General features: G+C 43.1%; 1 protein-coding gene across 1 annotated transcript in view; it reads right to left on the bottom strand.

Moving 5' to 3' along the window:
• The window catches only part of ST8SIA6 (ST8 alpha-N-acetyl-neuraminide alpha-2,8-sialyltransferase 6), a gene marked incomplete at its 5' end in the record, with an annotated part of 153,273 nt that overhangs the window by 105,683 nt on the left and 25,129 nt on the right, over positions 1-22,461 (bottom strand). Inside the window, one exon of the mRNA XM_080664368.1 lies at positions 328-414. Coding sequence (XP_080520494.1) covers positions 328-414 — 87 coding nt within the window. The remainder of the gene's footprint in view (positions 1-327; positions 415-22,461) is intronic.

Genomic DNA, 22,461 nt, shown 5'->3' with positions numbered 1-22,461 from the left:
TGGGATTGTAAGCACTTTAATATAAGTGTGCATTTTTCTAAAATCAGGTCCAGAGTGTTTACAGGGTTCTTAAAAAGATTGAGGGCCTATGAAGTTCAGCCTGCAGAACTGCACAGAGTTCTTACTGAATGTGGACCCAGGGCAGGTTGAGTCCCTGCCGCCAGGGTCTGACTGACCCTGGGCCGCACTGTTCGGCTCCTGGCCTGTCCTCCTCACACACGGGAGCATCCAAGCTCAAGGTCAGGCCTGAGCAGGAACACAGTCTTAGTTTCCAGATGATTTCAAACATGCTATAAAATATTTAGAATATAAAAGTGTAGAACTTACCTTTTTGTCTTGTTAGAGAGCGTCTGGAAGCCATCTTGCAGATTTGTGCACCTCTCCGTCGGCTGGAGCAACTTATTCAGGTAGGTGCTGTTTCATGGAAGAGATTTTAAAGAAAGGTTGATTTAAAATGAGAGCTTACAAGATGCTGTTAACAGAAACCAGATTTAATTGCTAAAGTGTGCTCAAATGAAGTATGGTGTGTATTCCATTATCAGATTTCTCGGTGGAAAAGGAAATTGATATTTTCAATTCTATTGGGTCTAAAAAAAAATCTCACACTATAATGTCAAAAAGTAAAGAACTCCTTTGGAAAATGTTACATTTCATGTTTTCCTATTTTGAGGTTATTGTGTGCAATGAATGTGTTATTGAACAGTTTAACCATTGTGTGTGTGAGCAGACTTTATTTTTAAAAGATGTCGCTGGTAGGAGGCATGCAGACAAAGGAGATCAACAGTTCTCTCCAGAAAGATACAAAGTAAATCTGGCCTTTGATTATTATAGTAGCCATGAAATAGGGCCTTTTGCAATAGCAACCTCCTAACAGCTATTGCTTTATGAACTTGAAAAACTGGAGCTGGAACAAAACCAAATCAAAAAGTAAGGCCCTGGCCAGAGTTTCTCAGTAGTTAGAGCGTCAGCCAGAGCACCAGAGGGTCTCAGGTTCGATTCCCACTCAAGGGCACATACCTGGATTGCAGGTTCAATCTGGCATGTGTGGGAGGCAGTCAATCAATCAATCAATGTATCTCTCTCACATCCATGTTTCTCTCATTCCCTCCCTTCCACTCTATCAAAAATCAATGGAAAAATACCATCCAATAAGGACTAACTACAGCAAAAAAGCAAAGGGTTATGGAGTCAGGCTACCTATAAGACTCGTGGACATGTGCGTGCTACTGAACCACTCCAGGCATCAGTTTCCACATCTCTAGTCCTTCCCTCATAGTGTTATTGTCATGATATGTACAATGACATAGAAATGGATGTAAAGCACTTGACACCATGCCTGATATAGTAAATGCTCAAAAACATGTAACATATCATTTTCCTTAGCCTTCAAATTGTTCATACAACCCGACCACTGTTAATCCATTTATTTGACCATCCTGAAGGCATTTGCCGAAGACAATTTAATATGGGCTTGGGGCCAGGCTCAGGATGCTTAGGATGTGGTGGTGGATAAAACAATCATGGTCCCTTTCCCTAGTGGAGCTTGCAGTCTGGTTAGGGAGAAAGATTCTTCAAACAAAAAAACCACACAAATGAATATAGTATAGAATTTTGAGCTGTGATTAGAATCATTAAAATAGCAGTGGGTGCCTTGGAGGAGAGAAATGGGGAGACCCCTGCATACTGAGGGGCCCCTGAGATGGTATCCTTTATGTGATGATCTCAAGGATAATCCAAATGAGCTAGATGAACTTTGGAAAGTGTGTGTTTGGGGGACGGGGAGGGGGACATTCAGGCAGAGGGAAAAGCATGTGCAAAGGCCCCAGAATGGGGAGTAACCCAGAATGTTTGAGGAATTGGAAGAAGGCAGGTGGGTCTCACAGCTAAAGGCTAACGGGTGTTTGGAGTAAGTAGGGGCCAGAGCACACAGGCCTGGTGAACAATAGAAGCAATAGAAGGTTTGGGGCAGGAGAGTGATGTGACCCAACATATGTTTTAAGAGGTTCACTACAGAGAAGAATGAAATGAGAGGAAGTAGGATACAGAAAATGTGATAAAGTTATCAGGGTTCTAGGAGAGAGGTGATGGCCACTGAGACTATGATGTCATAAAAAACACCCAACTCATAGTTGTTTTACATGACAAAACTCTGTTACTTGCTCATGAAATGCCCACTGCATGACTGAGCGGCTTTCCAGGGCAGCTGTGCACCTTCATTTCAACAGCCTGCTTCCATCACTGCTGCAGCAGAAGATGCCGGATGCAGCCTTACCCTGGGTCTGAATGCTCTAGCCCGGCCAGAACTAGTCACATGCCCGGCCTGATTGCAATGTGGGAGTCAGAAAAGAGCGCCCGTCCTGAGTGCCCAGAAAGAGAGCATACAGATGTGGCCCTGGGCACCACGCTGCCCAGCAGCCTGAGAGCAACTACCAGATGTAAGATCTATTCTGGAGATAAGACTGACAGGACTTCAAAATAAATTGGATATGGGAGGTGAGGGAGCAGGAGATGTACAGGCAGAGATATAAACAAGAAAGTTCCACAATTAATTCTCCAATATTTCTCAGAAATGCCTTCCCAAAACACTGCAAAGATTACATATGGGCTCATAAAATCCCTCTTTATCCTGATATGATTTTTCTCCCCTCCCCCACTGCCTTCCTTCATCTCCCTCCTTCTGTCTGCATGCCTCACCTTCTGGCTTCCTGAATGTGTAATCATACTTCCCAAGGATTTGTTTATTTCTAATTGGCTGTGTATTTTATTCGGGCAGCACCGTTAATGAAGTGAATTACCAAGCCAGCAGTGCTTTGAATTATGATGGCTTTGCAATATTGAATTGTAAAACTGTAACAAGCAAGCACCCATAGGATTTAATGTCATATAACTTTCTTTAAATTGGAGAGTATCTTTGTTAATAAAAAGTCAACACAGTTTTGCCCAACTAAATCACAGATGACGCATGGAAGGCAAGTGAAGTGTCAGGGGTAAAGTGGCAATCCTATATAATAATCCTATATAATAAAGAGGTAATATGCAAATTGACCATCACTCCAACACACAAGATGGCCGCCCCTATGTGGACACAAGATGGCCACCACAAGATGGTCAGCAGGGAAGGGCAGTTGGGAGGGACCAGGCCTGCAAGGGAGGGCAGTTGGGGATGATCAGGCCAGCAGGGGAGGGCAGTTGCAGGGGACCAGGCCAGCAGGGGAGGGCAGTTGGGGGGAACCAGGCCTGCAAAGGAGGGCAGTTGGGAGGGACAAGGCCTGCAGGGGAGGGCAGTTGGGAGGGACAAGGCCTGCAGGGGAAGGCAGTTGGGAGCGACCAGGTCTGCAGGGGAGGGCAGTTGGGAGGGACCAGCCCTTCAGGGGAGGGCAGTTGGGGGCGACCAGGCCAGCAGGAGAGGGCAGTTAGGGGTGACCAGGCCTGCAGGGGAGGCTGTTGGGAGCAACCAGGCTGGCAAGGGAGGGCAGTTAGGGGTGACCGGGCCAGCAAGAGAAGGCAGTTAGGGGTGACCAGGCCTGCAGGAGAGGGCAGTTAGGGGTGACCAGGCCTGCAGGGGAGGCTGTTGGGGGCAACCAGGCTGGCAAGGGAGGGCAGTTAGGGGTGACCGGGCCAGCAGGAGAGGGCAGTTGGGGGTGACCAGGCCAGCAGGAGAGGGCAGTTAGGGGTGACCAGGCCTGCAGGGGAGGCTGTTGGGGGCAACCAGGCTGGCAAGGGAGGGCAGTTAGGGGTGACCGGGCCAGCAGGGGAGGGTACTTGGGAGTGACCAGGCTGGCAAGGGAGGGCAGTTAGGGGTGACTGGGCCCACAGGGAGGGCAGTTGGGGGCAAGCAGGCCAGCAAGGGAGGGCAGTTATGGGTGACCAGTCTGGCAGGGGAGTGGTTAGGGGGTGATCAGGCTGGCAGGCAGAAGTGGTTAGGGGCAATCAGGCAGGCGAGCGCTTGGGAGCCAGCAGTCCTGGATTGTGAGAGAGATCCCAGATTGGAGAGGGTGCAGGTTGGGCTGAGGGACACACACTAACACCCCCTGCACCCCTCCCCCATGCACGAATTTCATGCACCGGGCCTCTAGTGAGAGAATGAAATCAGAAGAAAAAGAAACAGCATCTTAAGGGTCACCAGGACCAGCCTTTGAACCTGGGCTCCCCTCGCTGGCTGTGGTCTTTGAACCTGAAGGTTTTCTTTTAAAAATCTTTACTCAATAAAGTAGTTATAGGGGTGCTATAGATGGAATGTTTGTCTCCCTAAATTCACTTGTTGAAATTCCCCAAGATGATGGTATTCAGAGGTGGAGCTCTGGGAGGTGATAACACTCATGAAGGGGGAGCCTTCGCGAATGGGATTAGTGCCCTTAGAAAATCGGCCTGAGAGAGTCCTTACCCCCTTCTGCCTGTGAGGTGAAAGCGAAAAGTGGCCACATATGAGTAATTAGAACCTCACCAGACCCCAGATCTGCAGGTGTCAGGATCTTGAATTTCTCAGCCTTCAGAAGTGTGAGAAATAAATGTCTGCTCTTTATAAACCACCCTTTCTATAGTATTCTGTTATAGCGACCCAAATGGACTGAGACTAGGGTTTATACAGATGTGTTTAAAAACACCTGGCATACAGAAGTCACAAAATAAATTCTGTGTTCTTATTCTCCTAAACACATCATTGTATTATTTCCTCAAACCACATGGGTCATTATTCCCACAGGGCTCGGCAACTGCTCCCACCCATGGAAAGTCACTTCCCAGTGAAAGGAACAGAAAAGGAAGCCCACTGAGTTCCTCTCTCCTTTCTCTTTCTCTTCTGTCCCCTTTTCATTCAAAGAGTCTTCACAGTTTTCTTCCTTTTCACCTATTGTCATTAAAACCTTCCTAGGATCCTATGGTAGCTCTATTGTTAATGTTTTGAGGAATTGCCAGACTGCTTTCCATAGTGGTTGTACCAGTCTACATTCCCACCAGCAGTGAGTGAGGGCTCCCTTTTTCCACATCCTCTCCAACACTTGTTGTTGCTTGCCTTGTTGATAATGGCCATTCTAACTGGTGTAAGGTGGTATCTCATTGTAGTTTTAATTTGCATTTCCCTGATTGCCAGTGAGGTTGAACATCTTTTCATAAATCTATTGGCTGTTTGTATGTCTTTTTGGGAGAGGTGTATTTTCAGGTCCTCTGCCCACATTTTGATTGGGTTGTTTATTTGTTTGGTGTTGAGTTTTACAAGTTCTTTATATATTTTGGAAATTAAACCTTTGTCAGAGCTACTGTTTGCAAATATCATCTCCCATCTGGTTGGCTGCCTGGTTGTTTTAGTGAAATAAGTCAAAAAGAGAGAGCTAAGAACTATATGATTTCACTCATATGTGGAATGTAAAACTGAAACTTATGAACACAAACAGCAGTGTGGTGGCTGCCAGAGGGAGAGGGGTGGGGGAAGAAAGGGGTCCTAATATGAGGTGACAGGAGAAGATTTGACTTTGGGTGGTGGGCACATGGTCCTATATACAGATTTTGTAAATTAATAATCCACACATGAAACCTATATGTTCCTGTTGACTAATGTCACCCCAATAAAATTTTTTAAAAATTTAAAGAAAACCTTTCTAGGAAATGTCCAAGCATTCACACGCTAATCCATGAACTTCAAACGTTTGTCTGCATATAGCCCCTCTCACGGCCCTTAGGTAGGTCCCCCAGTTCATGTTGTTTTCAACAATGTTTGAAACGCAGATCAATAGTATAACTGCCATGTTTTAAAATGCCTGAGGACCCGACACTGCAGAGATGTCAGGAATCCCTGGAGAAGGGGGAGGCGTGAGGTCTTCCAGGGAGAGGGCTAGGTCACCCAACTAGCCTGGAGAGTCTCTCCTCTCTGTTGTGTGGATAAGTGAGAACCAGATGTTTCTTGAACCTGAGTTCATGAGGAGAACCATGAGGGAGTTACTTGCTCTTGGATAAGGAAAAGAAGAAATCTCCTCAGTCCTGAGTTAAGAGAGGACATGACCTGTGCAGTTGGCACCCACTGAGGATGAAGACATTGGATTGAATCCTCCTTCACTTCTAATTTGGGAACATCTCTCAGATATGTCAAAGAGGACAGAGATAACTTGATTGAGATGAAAGTATGAATGCCCAACACCTGGAGTCAGAGGCGACCTGGTGGAAGAAGAGACTGTACAAAACGAGTGTGGGCTGACTTATGACCCCATGAGGGCTTACTGAGGGTCCAGCTGGAAAGGCCCCTCCACAAGGACTGGGCACCAGGAAGAATGTGCAATGGCACAGGACGCTACACCACAGCCTGTGCCAGGAACTCACATTCAGGCAGAAGACGTCCAGGCTATAAACTGGACCCCCTAAAACTAACGGAAGTTGGCAGTCCGAGCACTTGGGTCTGAGGAGAGAAAACACATAGCAGTCAGGAGGGCTGTCGGATAAGCTGTGAGAACCAAAATCCCTGGGGCCAGACTTCTGTGGGTTCAAAATGACAATTACGTTTCTGTCAGCTCTGTTACTTTTTACATTTCAGTTTTCTGATGAAAACCCCTTGTAACAACATCTTACCAGAATTAGCTGGCGAAGAGAAAGAATCAGCCCACATGTGACCTGCCAAACAAGACAGTGGAGAGTGATCCCAACACACGTCACGGAAGGAACAGTGGCCACCCTCCTGGAGCTCCCCTAGACCTCGTGGACCAAGTTAGTGCTTGAAGTCTCCCAGACCAGATGCTGGGAAGGCTCCACTGCCCTGCCGATGCCTATCCAACCGCTCCATTGTAAGACCACAATCTCTGCCCATTTGTCACTATGTGAGATTGCTTGTCTGCTCATGGGTAGCATTTGCAGCATCTTGCCAGCACTCAGTTCCCAGATCCCTTGATATTTTATCACACTTGCCTGGCAAATCTGTGATAAGAGAGTAGGAGAACTCCTGGAATAATACATTCCTGTAGTTAAGCCCTCAGGACTGCTGGGGAGAGAAATCACACAGTAGGTGGGTTGGGGCTTCGATAAACTCATAGTGTCAATTTTGTTTGGCCTTTTGTTCACCTTAACAATTCTATTACATATTGCCAGCCACCTCCTCCCTCCACTTCCTTCAATAGCTACTTTCCACATTCACTGTTCTGCTGTCTTCACCATTCTGTGTCTTCCTAACTTATTTAATCCTAGTTCAGAAGAAAAAAATGACACTGCCTGGTATGAACTGATGTTTAGCCATAAGCCATCCTCATCTTCTATCTCAGAGAAAATAGTGTCTCTCCTCTTACCGAGGGACAAGCCACCTGCCATCATATCCCTCCCTGTCTCCTCTAAGATCCAGGCCCATCCTTGCATTTTTCTCTTTACTGGATCTTTAGCTTTTCCCATGCACTGTCTCCTCCTTCTCACACTCATTCTCTACCATCTCAAAGTAAAAAACAAGCCGAACAACTCATTCTGCTATTCTCTCCTACCTAATGCCTTGCTCTTCCTTCAAACTGCAACCCACTTCTGACCCTTTCCTTTACCTACAAATCCACTACACCAGTCTTGGAAAGCATCTCCAAATTCAAGGCACATTGCAGTCCTCTTCCTTCACGCCCCAGAAGGACTGGAACCACTGACCGCTCACTCTGCCCCTGTTCCCATCGCAGTCCTCTCTCTGTTTCTCTACCTCTGACTGCTGATCAGGGTCCTTTTTTGTAGGCTCTTTCTTGGATCCATCCGTAAGTGTTGGTGTCTCCATGGTTCTCCTTTTTCTGTCTGTTACTTGAAAGCAAATGGCTGGTATTCACTTACAGTATTTCCCAGGACTCTCTCCAGGCCTCTTGTCTTCACAACCTGCTTATTTCTCTAAACATCTCAACCAACCTCTTTTCGCTTCTGCTCCATCCTCACTGTCCCTGAGATGAGGGGCCTCATGTGCATTTGATCATGTCGTGTCCCTGCTCCAAGGTCTTCCATGACTTCCATCCGCTTCAGGACATGCTCCATACTCCTTAGTTTGACATACAGAGCCCCTGACCATGACTCATCTTTTATTGACCATTTGCTAAACATTAAATGATACAAATTCCTCTTTCTCCATTCATTGCAAGTCATGTTATGGATTCTGACAGCTTTCATTATTTAATTATAGAATTTATTTGTTTAGGCAACCAAGCCTTAGGGCACATTTTCATCACTTCTAAAAATCTTTAATGCGATTGGGGGGAAAATATTCACAAAAACAAGCATTTCTTCTATCATCATCTGTGTGGTTGATCTGCTTTTTAGCAATTCTCTCTTTATAGGTCAGTCCTGAGTTGAAAGTGATCGGTTTACAAAGCCACCTGCCAAGATTTCACAGAATAGCAAGAAGCTAAGAGACTCCTGGAAAAGGAATAAAAATTAAGATTCTGATAATGCAAAGAATATCTCAAAAACAAATAAACAGGTGATTTGATCCCTGCAAAACAATGTCCTTAATACTTACTGGGCATCCTCAAGGAGCTCTGAAATAGAGTTACCTCACCTTCTGAGCATTACTTGTAATTAGTGCAATCAGGCCTCTGGACCAGTGAAACGTCCCTCAAAATAATCTGCCTGCAGGCGACTAAGAAGTTTCAAGAACATCCAAATTCTACCTACAGTAGCCATAAAGGGGCCAAAACTAGATTGTGAATCTCAATGAAAAGCTTAAAACCAAATTAATGTTATTCTCTCTGAAGAAAGAATTTCTTAACAGATATGAAGTGCAGCCTAAAATGGAAAGCCCAAAGAACTAGAGTTCTTCCATATACTTCCCCTGCTCCATCCCCTTGCTGACCACCAGCAGAAATCCCCCTGTAAAGAAGTGCAACACGCTGGCCTGCCTCTGGCACAGAGGCGATAGTGGCCACTTGTGTTCTGACTTCGAGCTCATCAAGCAAATTGCTCGCTATAATGTGCCCATGTCGTTTCCCTGAAAGAGAACAGGATGCATCCAGCCCACTGCATAGTTTTATTACTCTCTCTAATGACTGGTATTTTGGTTTATAAATTGCCTGCCTATGAGTTTGGTTAACACAAATCTGCCTTTAAAATATCAACCGTACACAGGAACTACAGAACCAAGTCTTGGTGCCTACAGAGATGGGCAGACCCTGGCCTGTGTCTTTGTTCAGTCATTCTACCAGGTATCATTGGAACCCATACTAGGTGCCACTGAGAACGGTGGCTGCTGGAAATAGGACAGTGAACAAGACAGTGTCCCTTCTGCCATGGAACAAAGAGTTTGACGAAGAGGACAGTCAGGTAAACACACGCCTACCATGATGAGTTTGCAGAATGAATGCTGGCTATTTTCCATAATCATATTAACCTCAAGAAACCATGAATCTGTGTTTTGGTAGATCTCATTTAATTCAAAATATAGAAACTGCTTTTAAAATGTCTACATAAACTTCACCTTTTATATAGGAACACTGAAGCCAACTGAACTTGCAAAAAAAACTGCAAATAATCTCTGTTAATTTGGCTTTCTCTTAACTTTTACCTGCCTTCAGTTGCCCTTGACAAAGAATAATTAGCTAGCTCTTTACAACTAAATTAGTTGCCATAATGTATTCCAGCCCCCCCCACCATTGTTGAAAGATAGTTTAAATCATAAATACCCTACAAATATAAAATGAACACATATTACAGAGTTCACTTTGTGCATAACGAGGAAAGCAGGAGAAGCCTAAGCACAGACACACAGATACATTTATAAAACAGGTGAGTGTGCAAATGGCGGCAAAATTGGTGGTGGGGGGGGAGGGGCTGCACAGAAGGCAATTGTACCTCCACCAAATAGGATGTAATTTGCATATGTACAGACAAGAATTATTTTGCATTGCTCTGCATTAACTACAACTCACAGTGTTGTAAAACTGCTCCCAAAGGATTAGAACTAGATAACTCAGGGGTGTGTGATCTGAAGAATACAGTTATCCATTGAAGCACAAAATTTCCCTAAACCATTAACAGTATCACTGCCTATCACTATAATGTTAAAGGAAGAATCTACAGCAATGAACCTGATAGACCCTCACTTCCTCTGAATTTCAGTCCCCTCCACTCCACTGCTTGCCTCAAGAGGAACAGGTGGGCCTGGCTTCACATGAGTCTTTTAGAGCAAACCAGAAGCATTAACTTACTTGAGAAGGTTGAATTCTGATATAGAGATTTATTAAATTTTTTAATCCAGGTGGGCAAGAGTAGGATACTAAATAGTAAATGAGCCTTTGGCAAAGTAGAGATAAAATTTTTAAAGGAACTGATTGGGAAGAAAACAAATGACAATCATTGGGCACTGGTATCTCCTTTCACTGGTCCTTAAGTGCAAGACCTTTTGGGGGCTAGAGAAAAGCTCAGTGTAGTGCAGAGTCAGGGTAGAATTCATCTACAGTGCAGCTTTCTAAGTTTTTTCTAACTCACCTCCAACAATACTTTCTTACTCTACACAGCCAAGATTGTTCTGAGCTCTCTTTAAGGTGCTTTGAATTTGAAATCCTTGAATAAACTGAGTATGTTTTTAATACCAATGTCCATATACCTTGATGCAAAAATTATGATATACATCCTGGTTAAGGATGAATATAACAATCAAAACATCTATTGGATGGTCCTTAGATGTCTGGTACTGTTTGAAACACTTTACACAGCTGTCTCTCACTAATACCTCTCAATGAATAGACAAGACAGGCACTGTATGTTTTACTGATGAGGAAAACAAGACACTATAGGAATAAAGAACATACCTAACCCTACTCTACTAGTTAGAACTGGAGTGGAGTTTTGAACCTGGACACTATGGTTCTCTGGTCTTAACACTGTGCTATTCTACTGCCCCTTGTAGGGAAAAATTCATCCTTCAATGGAGAGCTATTCACTGTCTAAAGCACCCCTCCCCTGTCCCCCGCTTCAGGTTAACTGATTATGAGTCCATGTTTGCTGAAAAAGCTTCTCTCCTTGACCAAGCTCCAGTCAGGCTCCTCTGAGCTCTTTTTCAACTAGGCCCAATCCTTGGGCATGGCTTTCAGAGCCCAATTTTAGCAAGAAGCTTACAAAGTCCGTTTAGCCATAATTCCTCATCCTCCACATGTGATCGCCCTCAATATCTGACAGAATTCCTCATCTCTCATCATCTTCAGGTGATATCCAAACATCCTGGCCTGACATTAGCAAGAATCCTGTCAGGCCAGGTTAGTTGAATCACTTCTTACCCTTGATGTTTCCTCCTAGTAATTTTCCATTGTTAAAAACAACAACAACAACAACAAACCAAAACAACAACAACAAAAAAAACACAAAAAAACAAGTAGCAGGCCCAAAATGGAGTCACTTGTGCTAAGTCCCACATCAGCAAACCAAGACTTAATACTTAACCTAATTGCAGTCTTAGCCTCTAACCTTTAACCAGTCAATCTGGAATTACCTGGTCAGCACCAGTGAGGTAACTGGCCTTATAAACCCCTTCCATCCCATACAGGAATATAACCTAAGCATAAAACAATCTAACTTTTGCACTCTTTATTTTAAAACTTCCTTATCCCATTCCCTTTCTGCCTATAAAAGCCTTTCCTTTTCCATAGCTCTTTGAAACTCTTCTCTATTTGCTAGATAGGATGCTTCCCAATTCATGAACCACTGAATAATTCAAAGCTAATAAGATCTTTAAAATTTACTCAGCTGAATCTTGTTTAAGACTATCCACTGACCCCTGGCCTGCTCCTTTGCTATACATTCCCACATTTCCTTGTTGAATTCAGAGTAGAGCTCAATCTCTGACCCCCACTGCACCACTGCAATGGTCCTTATACCTATCACAGTAGAACTGAACAAAGTCTGTCTTACCATTTTAACAAGTGTCATGAATAATTTTTTTAACAGAGCTATTTTGCAATTCTGTAAATTGTAGCTAGCTGACAGCAATGCAAAATAATTCTCGTCTATAGGCATGCAAATAAGTTATGTCCAGTGGAGAGACAACTCTCCCTCACAGTGGAAAAATTAGTTTGCCTCCATTTGCAAATTCATCACAAGATCCCTGACCTATAAATGTGTCTGTGCCTTCGATCTGGTTGCAACACCTTACTCGTTTTCTCACTGATCAGCTAAATAAAATCTTCAAAAAGTGTGCATTTTCACATCTGTATGAGAGACATGATTTGATTAAAATTGTATTTTAACACTCTGGATCAGAGTGCTGAAAACACTTCCCAGTTGAATAAACACATTACCCTGATCAAGAGGATAAACTTGGGTGGCAACCTGAACAGAGTTCAGATCCCTGGTCTGCTACACACTATCAGGGGTCCTCAAACTACGGCCCGCGGGCCACATGCAGCCTGCCGAGGACATTTATCTGGCCCGCCGGGTGCCGCTGCCTGTCCTGCTTAGCAGTCGACTCGTCCCGGGCCCGCAGTGCGCATAGGAATTTGTTCATAGTTTTTTTTTTAAACTATAGTCCAGCCCTCCAATGGTCTGAGGGACAGTGAACTGGCCCCCTGTTTAAAAAGTTTGAGGACCCCTGCTAGATGCTTAGCTCCAAGGAAGTTAGTTAACCCCTCTATGCTTTTAGTTTCATTCCAAAAATGGATGTAATACCATCTCTGTGCTAGATGTGGTACAGTTTATAAGAAATAATGTATGAAAATGCATAGCACAGTGATTGGACCAGAGAGCCCTCATTGTCATGGCAGGCCTCTTGAATCACTGCTTCTCAAACGGCAATGTACCTATGAACCACCTGGGAAATTTACTAACATGCAGACTCTGGTTTAGGAGATCTGGGTGGGACCTGATATTCTGCATTTCTAACAATCCCCTAGACCAGTGGTCGGCAAACTCATTAGTCAACAGAGCCAAATATCAACAGTACAACGATTGAAATTTCTTTTGAGAGCCAAATTTTTTAAACTTAAACTTCTTCTAACGCCACTTCTTCAAAATAGACTCGCCCAGGCCGTGGTATTTTGTGAAAGAGCCACACTCAAGGGGCCAAAGAGCCGCATGTGGCTCGCAAGTCGCAGTTTGCCGACCACGGCCCTAGATGATGCCAATCCTGCTGGACTGAGGATCATACTTTGAGTAACAAAGTCTTAAAAGCCTCATGGATCAAGTTCTGCCCTGACAATTTTTTCAAAACAACTTTCAAGAAATGTGTTACTGTCTGATGGCCAGAAGCATTAGAGGGGAAAACAAGGAAACTATTTGAAAACTCTTAGGGTAAACACAGCTAAATTACCGTGTTGCTAATAAGTGTTTGTTATTTGTGTGTGTGTGTGTGTGTGTGTGTGTGTGTGTTTTAACTTTTCAGATGAAAAGCTCAACAAAGGAAATAATATAAGAGATTTATGGTACTGAGAACATTGAACATAATTGCTTTTCTGAGTCAGGTGCAGGGCTCATCCCACCCAGGGCTCCACTACAGAAACACACAAGTAGTCTCCACCATTGCTAATACCTCCACTGGGCCTGCCAAACACAGCCCTCCAATGGGCGTTGTTCAAGCAAACCAGATAATAGTTGAAGGATGCCAGGCTTTTCTAAGAAAAGGCCAATGGGTGTGAGTTGGAAATGTCAGTTAAAATTCATATTTAAGTGTCCACATTAGCTATGCAATCCCAATAAAAAGTTCTCCATCCCAACTAAAAAGTTGAATAAATTTCTCTGTCAACTCAATATTTCTTCAATAAAACTTGGAGAAGTGAATTCTGGGATAAGAACTTTAATGAGAAAATAACTTTTATCTGTATTTCATGCTGATTCTATGATAGTGTTTGAGATAGCCATATAATCACTGAATACATTTAAGAATTTTAAAATGCTTAAATATTTTGAACCATAACAATAGTTACAAAATAAGTTTAGTCATCAAAGAGTGAGTGAAAACTCTCTTATAACCTGTAAGTCAATAGCTCATTTTTCCATATTCATATTTCATAGTCAGTTTCAAGAAAGCATTATGTTCAAAACTAGGGACCTCAGATAGATAATTTTATGGAATCTTGTCTTTAAAAAAATGAATGAACAAAATTATAGGGTAGTACAGTGGCTTCTGATCATCAGAGCAAGGAAAAAATGAAGCAATGAGAACTGGTCCAACACTGGGTGCCAACATGGAGAAGCTACTTAATCAATATGGAGGCTCCAGGGAAATTATACACTACAAAAACATAAACACTGCAGAAGCTCATAACCGGTGAGCAGTGAGCAAAATCCTAATTTACTGACCTAACATTCAAAACTGGTAGATGTTTGTATGTCTTACAAAGGCTATTTGGATTTAGTTGTGAAATTCAGGTGAGTGGTATCAGAATGAAAAGCAGTGCAAAAATCTTGAATAAATCATGTCCAAACAGTTGGAGACACCTTAGATATTAAACAAAATAACAAGAAAATATGTAATAATAGAATAAAAATAACAAGTGGACCATCTCATCTTACTGTGGCAACTTTATAAATGTGAAAAGAGGTAAAATACCCTGTCACATATAGTAATGATTTTCCTAATTCTGAAATAAGATAGAAACTACCATTCAGTTAACAAGCAGCACACAAGAATCTCTCTTTTCGATCAAGATTTTTTCCCTATGACCCATGTCTTGTAACTGTGAACTAGAATCTGTTCAAAAGCAACTTCTAGAATTTGCCCTTAAGTCACTGTCACATTGTCTCCATGTCTGTCTGTAACGTGATTGCATCTTTCTCATCTATTAGTAGCCTCCTAACAAAATTTTTTAAATGGATGAATGAATAAATGAATGAACCCGAGTTATTCAAGATGATACCTCATCCAGGGAAAGATAGATAGATTCTGGAGCTGATCAGATAGAAAAGAAAGCTAAACTTCTGGGAAAAAATAAACAGGGAGAATTAGAACCAAAGGGTCATCTTTTGATCAATCCCCAGCTAATTATAAGATTCAATTAATCAGAAGAACCAGTTTCTGTTCATCCTATTTAATTGCGATTTTACCGTATTTAATAAGCTGTTGTCCAAATATTCTTACTAATATTGAGTGAAAAGAGAACTGGGTAACCAAATTTACTTTTTTTATAGGTAAACTGTAATTAGGAAGGGTTATGAGAGTGCCCTAAGAGACCTATCCATCACAAAATGGAACAATATAATTACAGATGAAATTCAACAGGAAACTCTTAGAAGAGAAGAAATACAGTTACTCCCATGTGGTGTTGAGTTCTGAACAGTGTAGTCAGTCAATCAAGACTCATTTTACACAACTCAGGAGCAATAAATCTACTCAACAAAATTGAGTTCTTGATACATTAAAGTGTATTAATCTCATATCTGAGTATCCACAATTTTCCAGGTGAAAAAATGTCCTATTATTTCACTTAAATGTTGATATCATTTGAATCTAATTAAATCAGAGCTACTATGTCCAGTTACAGATCTTTATTTTTTTGGGGGGGTGGAAGGAGGGAGATTGAGGCAAAGTGTTTTCTTTTTGCTTTGCTGTCTTCCATTCATACTTGGCTCTGTCTCCATTTCCAATAGAACCTCTTTCCCAGGACATCCCAGATTCTCTAAAGCACCTTTCCCCTTGGAGGATATCCCTTCTTGCTATTTAACTAATTCCTAGCCCATTTCCTATTCATCTGAAAAACTAGTCTTTGTGAGTAGGATCACACGTGGTAATGAGTTTTTAATGTATGACAATTCACAATGAACATTATTTGTAATTTAAAAATGCTTTTAAGGAATGTTTGTTCCACCCTCACACCCAACCCTGTTGCCTTTAAGCAAGAGACACCCCCCACCACCACCACCACCACCACTCTGGTCTAATGCAAGAACTGCAATCACTTTGAACCTTTGGCCCCTTCACCTCCCCAATCTATGCTTGTGACTACTCAATTCTCAACTTCCCATCCTATCCCACCGGATTAGATTTGCCTTTCCTGGTTTTCATCTTGGGTATTTCTCTTAGCCATAATTAGCAAGCACTGTGTCCACCCTCACCTCCAATATTTGGTTCCTGTTGCCCTGGATGACACCTGCTCCCTCTAATCCCCAGCTCTGGCCTCCCAATTGGGCCTTCCCAATTCATGCCATCCCATCAACCCATCATCAGCCAAGCCAGCCCCTCTTGACTGGCTCAGAAAAATTAGTAGTCCAATCAAAGGCCTAAAGTAGAGATTCCAACTCTGAAGCAGGCTCCACATTTTGGACAGAGATGGGCTCCTCAAGTCATCCCATGGGAGCCATCATTCTTGCATTAAGTGTCAGACAAGGTGTGACCTAACAACGCCAGCACAGGGATAACCCTGAGTCAGGACAATTTGCTGTGGGTCCTTAATTTCAGCCCCTGGAATCCAGCCACTGCTACATCAAAAAGGCTGCATCAGGGTATCCTCCATCAGTCTAAACCTGCATTTTCCTGATACACCGGCCTTCAGGCACTTTGTCTCCAAGAGCTTTACAGGAACGGATCCGTCATCAATGTTAAGTGCATATTAATATAAGGGAAGCAAGGAGAAGCCGAGATAAAGGCACACACAGTGCAAGCAGATTGTTATGTAACACACCTCTTTTTTCCATTCTATCAAAAATTGAATACATTTTTAATTCAAGAAATATAATATTCAGAATGATTATTTTTGTTACAACTGTGGCTTTTTCCTTAGGCAATGAATGCTTCTGTCTAATTCAACTACTTATTATCTTTTTTTTTCTCAACAATTCTATTTCTTTCCCAGTAATAATGTGTATTTTTCAACGTTTTAAATCTCTTTATTATATACAATTGCATGTAATTTGGAATTTACAAGTCTTATCTCATTCTCTTTCTTCCTGAGCAATTCCGGATATGAAAATTGCAGACTGAATATATTTCTTCAAAGTTCCTATAACTTTTTACTTAAGATTCCTGAAATAAGAATTATGGCTCTTTAATACCGTTCTATCTAGTCATTGCTGGCATCCAGAAAAACAAAAATTTACTTATCCAGTGTCCATGCACAGGATGGGGGGGATGGGGGCAGTCCCTTCAGCCCAGCCTGCACCCTCTCCAATCCGGGACCCCTTGGGGGATGTCCAATTGCCAGTTTAGGCCCAATCCTGGGGACTGGGCCTAAACCGGCAGTCTTACATCCCTCTCACAATATGGGACTGCTGGCTCCTAACTGCTCACCTGCCTGCCTGCCTGATCACCCCTAACTGCCCCCCCTGCCAGCCTGATCACCCCTAACTGCCTCTGCCTGCTGGCCTGATCACCCCCAACTGCCCTCCCTGTAGGCCTGGTCACCCCCAACTGTCCCCCTGCCGGCCTGATTGCCCCCAACTGCCCCCCTGCTGGCCTGGTCATCCCTTACTGCCCCCCGTGCTGGCCTGGTAGCCCCTAAGTGCCGCCTGCCAGCCTGGTCACCCCCAACTTCTCCCAGCCAGCCTAGTCACCCCTTACGGCCCCCCCTGCCAGCCTGGTTGCCCCCAACTGCCCCCCCTACCGGCCTGGTCGCCCCCAACTGCTCCCCCCAGATGGCCTGGTCACCCCATGCAGCCTGCTATTCAGTCGTTTGGTAGTCCCTCACTAACCCCCCTGCTGGCCTGGTCACCCCACACAGTCTGCTGTTGGGTTGTCCGTCCGGTTGCTTCTGTCGTGACAGCTCCTGGCTTTTTATATATTAGGATACTCTTTGCAATAATCCTTTAATCTCATTGAGACTCCCTCCAATACACATCTTATATCTTCATTTCTCTCTTTCCCAATTCATGCCTTCAAAATGATTTTTAGTTCTCTTGCTTCTCTCTCTCTCTTGCCCGTGCCTGACAAATTTGGAGCCCCAAATGTATCCAGCTCTTTGACATCTGGGCCTCCCCCTGAACAGCCAAATCCTGCTGGAGAAAAACCACATTACTCTGCTGAATGATTTCACTTTTAGTTCATCTCTACAAACTTCAAATGGGCATGAAATAATACCTGGAAATCTTGTGTTTTATTATGGAAAATCATGCTTCCCTAATAAATGTCATTCTCTTCTCTCTCAATATCATCACTGCATTTCTTCCCTTCTCTGCTCCAACCTTCCAGCCTTGCCACCTCCACACTCGTGTTCAGCTGGTGGCTTTACCTCATACTTTACTGAGAAAATAGAGGCCCACAGAGGCAGCACTTTTACATGCCTTCTGCTATATCTAAAACCTGTTTGTTTGGGGCATCCAGTCTGCTCAGGCTGCCATAACAAAATACCAGAGACCAGATGGCTTAAACAACAAACATTTCTTTTCTGGAGACTAAAGTCCAGGATCAAAATGCCATGAGCATTGGTTTCTGATAAGGTCTCTTGTCCTGTGCCCTCACATGGCCTTTTTTTCTGTGTGTGCACATTTGGAGAGAGGGCTCTCTGGTGCCTCTTCCTTTTTTATAAGGACCTTTAATATTGAAACAAATCCTATTGGATTAGCTCCCATCCCAAGGCTTCCTTTAACCTTAATTTCCTTCAGAAAGACCCTGTTTCCAAATAGTCACTTTGGGGTTAGGGCTTAGCATATGAATTTTGGTGAAGACACATATCAGTCCATAACAGTGCACACCTTGTCCATCTTACCAAGAGTTACAACAGAAGAAATGTTCCTGCTCCCATCAAAAGACAATAGTCTCCAATGTGCTCCAGATTCCAGCCCTTGTTATCCTCTTCACTGACCTACTCATCCCTTCTTTCTTTGGCATACTCAGTCTTTCTCTGATCAGTCTTACGAGCATTCAAACATGCTCCTCCCTCCCTTGACTCCACAATCCTTCTCCGCCTCCCAACTCATTTTTCTACCTCCCTTGAAACAACAGTTCTCTAAAGAAGTTTCTAAAATCACTGCCTTCCCTTCCCCAACAATTTATTCACTCATCAGACCAAACAAATCTGGCTAACACGGTTTGCCTCAAACTCCTCCACATCCTCTGTGCTCCGTAGTCAATGGACGCTTCTCTACTCTGATCTGACTCAAATTTTCAGTAACATTTGACCCAACTAACCACTCTCTTCCTTAAAAACCCTCCTCTTACTGGATCCATGACATCACACTCTCCTGGTTTCCTTTTGATGGCTTCAACTCCTCTTTCAAGCCTGTAAATATTGGAATGCCCTAGGACTTGATCCTGGGTCATCTTCTCTTCTCCAGCTATTGCTAATGCTAAATGATCTCATTGCACTTCCTTACTTTGAATACTGTCTCTCAGGTGGTGACACCCAAATTTAGATGTGTAGCTCTGACCTCTCCCTTGAGCTCCAGACTCATTTATACAGTGCAAATGCATATCTGACAGTTCCACTTGTCAAATGAAGCACATCCAAAATATAACCCTGACTTCCTACTCCCTTTTCCAGTCTTCCCATCTCAGTAGATGACAATGAACTGCTCAAGCCAAAAATGCATCATCCTTGATTTTCTCGTCTTCCTTTTTCTCCTACATCCAGCCTTTTGGCAATTCTTCCTCAAATCCATTTACTTCTCTTTGTCTCTACTTCTATCCCTCCAGTCCAAGGCACATCATCTCTTGCCTAAACTGGCCTCCTAATGAGTTGTCCTGCTTCCATTCTCACCCCACAGCTATCCATTCTCTATGCAGATACCAAAGGAATCTTTTAAAGATTTAACTCATGTTTTGGCATGCCTTTGCTCAAAACCTTTCAGTGATTTCACTTATTATTAGAAACTCAAAATCATCACCAAGGCCTGTGTCCCACAACATTATCTGACTTCCCAGATCTCTCTTAGCATTCTTCTTTCTCTGCTCCATTCCTTTTTTGTAAATTTATTGGGGTGACATCTATATCTAGAATAATAAAAGCGTAATATGCTAATTAGACTGGACAGCCGAATGACCTTCTGGACAAAACGACAGTGGCAGGGGCCGAGGCAGAGGTGGTTAGGGGCGATCAGGCAGGCAAGCAGGTGAGCGGTTAGGAGCCAGCGGTCCTGGATTGCAAGAGAGTGCAGGCCGGGCTGAGGGACCCCCCTCCCTCCGTGCACAAATTTTGTGCACTTGGCCTCTAGTATATATATAAAAGGCTAAGCAACCATATGACTGGTAGTATGCTGCACCAGGGGGCAGATGCTCAATGCAGGAGTGCCAAGCAGCAGTGACTTGGCAGCAGTGGTTCTTGGGTGATGCACCCCAGGACCAGAGAGGAGGGAGCGCGATTCTGGGGTGTGTCACCCAAGAACTGCCCTCTCGTAATCTGAGACTCATCAGGGGATGTTGGAGAGCCGGTTTCGGCCAGATCCCCACAGGTCAGGCCAAGGGACCCCACCTGCCGGAGGGATCCTGCTCACTCTGCAGATGCTCTTCGAGCCACGGCACTGCCCAGGTGTGGCCAGCCAGGGAGGGACTACGGGAGGTTGGTTCCATGGCATGTCCGGCTCATCTCATCCAATCCTGCCCCGCCCACCAGCCACCTTCCTATTAATGTCCTTTCAGTGTGCACAAATCTGTGCACCGGGTCACTAGTTGGTTAATAAAATTAGATAGGTTTCAAGTGCACAATTCTATAATATATTATCTGTGTATTGTATTGTGTGTTCTCCATTCCAAGTCAAATGTTCTTTCATCACCATTATCCTCTTCTACCTCCCCCACCTCCTTTCTCTTTGGTAATCACCATACTGTTGTCTTTGTCTATGAGTTTTGTTGTTGGTTTTTGTTTGTTGTTTTTATTTCTTAAATCCTTCACATTTCACCCAGCCCCTAAACCCCTTCCCCACTGACACCTGTCAGTCTGTTCTCTGTATCTATGAGTCTCTTTCTATTTTTTTATTAGTTTATTATGTTCATTAGATTCCATATATAAGTGCGATCATATGATATTTATCTTTCTCTGACTGGCTGATTTCACTTAGCATAATAGTCTCCAGGTCCATCCATGCTGTTGAAAAGGCAAGATTTCCTCTATTTTATGGCTGAGTAGTATTTCATTGTGTAAATGTACCACAGGTTTTTATCCACTTATTTACTGATGGGCACTTGAGACGCTTCCAAATCTTGTCTATTGTAAATAATGCCGCAATGAACATAGGGGTGCATATATTCTTTCTGATTGGTGTATCAAGATTCTTAGGATATATTACTGGAAGTGAGATCACTGGGTCAAATAGAAGTTTCATTTTTAATTTTTTTAGGAAACTCCATATTGTTTTCCACAGTGGCTGCACCAATCTGCATTCTTACCAACAGTGCTTGGGAGTTCCCTTTTCTCCGCATCCTCACCAGCACTTGTTGTTTGTTGATTTGTTGATGACAGTCATTCTGACAGGTGTGAGGTGATAACTCTTTGTGGTTTTAATTTGCATTTCTCTGATAATTAGTGATGTTGAGCATCTTTTCAAATGTCTATTGGCCATCTGCATGTCCTCTTTGGAAAAGTGACTATTGAGGTATTTCTAAATTGGATTTTTTTCTTTTTTTTTTTTAATTTTATAAGCTTGTTATAAATTTTGGATATTAACTTACCAGGTGTATCATTGGTGAATATGTTCTCCCATTCAGTGGGTTTTCTTTTCATTTTGTTGATGGTTTCCTTTGCTGTGCAAAAATTTGTAGTTTGATGTAGTCCCATTTATTTATTTTTCTTTTATTTCTCTTCCCTAAGGCAGTGAATCAGAAAAATATTCCTACAAGGAATGTCCAAGATTTTACTGCCTATGTTTTCTTCAAAGGTTTTTATGGTTTTAAATCTTCCATTTAAGTCTTTATCCCATTTTGAGCTTACTAGTATTCTTGTATATGGTGTAAGAAGATGGTCTAGTATCATTTTTTGCATGTATCCATCCAATTTTCCCAACACAATTTATTGAAGGAACTCTGTTTACGCCATTGTGTCCTTTGTCAAATATTAATTGATCATAAAGGTGTAGGTTTATTTCCAGGCTCTCTATTCTGTTCCATTGACTTGAATGTCTATTTTTATGCCATCTCCGTTTCTGTTTCCCAAACATACCAAGCTCAGGGTATATATAATTACTGTTCCCTCTGCCTTCTTTCTCATCCTCCAGGTGTTAACTCCAGTGTCAAAGTGACCCTTTTCCTACTCTCGATCTAACTAAAGCTGACCCACACCCGGCACCAGCATTGACTTTCTATTTCTTCCACACTACTTACTTATCACCACTTATCTGTCAGAGAAGGCAGAGCTTTTGTCCGTCATGCTCCCTGCTGTATCTCCAGGACCAAACACATATCTGGCACACAATGAAGGCTCCCTGAAAGAATGAAATAGATCACAGACTCCTTCCGTCCTCCAGGCTGAGAACAGAAGCCCATAATTGCCTTCCCAATTCTCCATTTGTCCCCACCCCATGTATCTCTTAAGGAGAGCTGTCTCAGCCAGACTGGTCCAGGGCTCTTCATACATCAGTCAGAGAATTGACAGAGTATTAATAGGAGAAGATAAAACCTAAAAAGCTTTGAAAGGAAAACACTTGGGGAAATCGGTTGTCAGTCAAAAATGATAAAGAATGGAGTTC

Source organism: Plecotus auritus (assembly GCF_963455305.1).
Source record: "Plecotus auritus genome assembly, chromosome: 1".
NCBI classification, from domain to species: domain Eukaryota; kingdom Metazoa; phylum Chordata; class Mammalia; order Chiroptera; family Vespertilionidae; genus Plecotus; species Plecotus auritus.
This window is presented reverse-complemented; position numbering and strand designations above follow the sequence as displayed.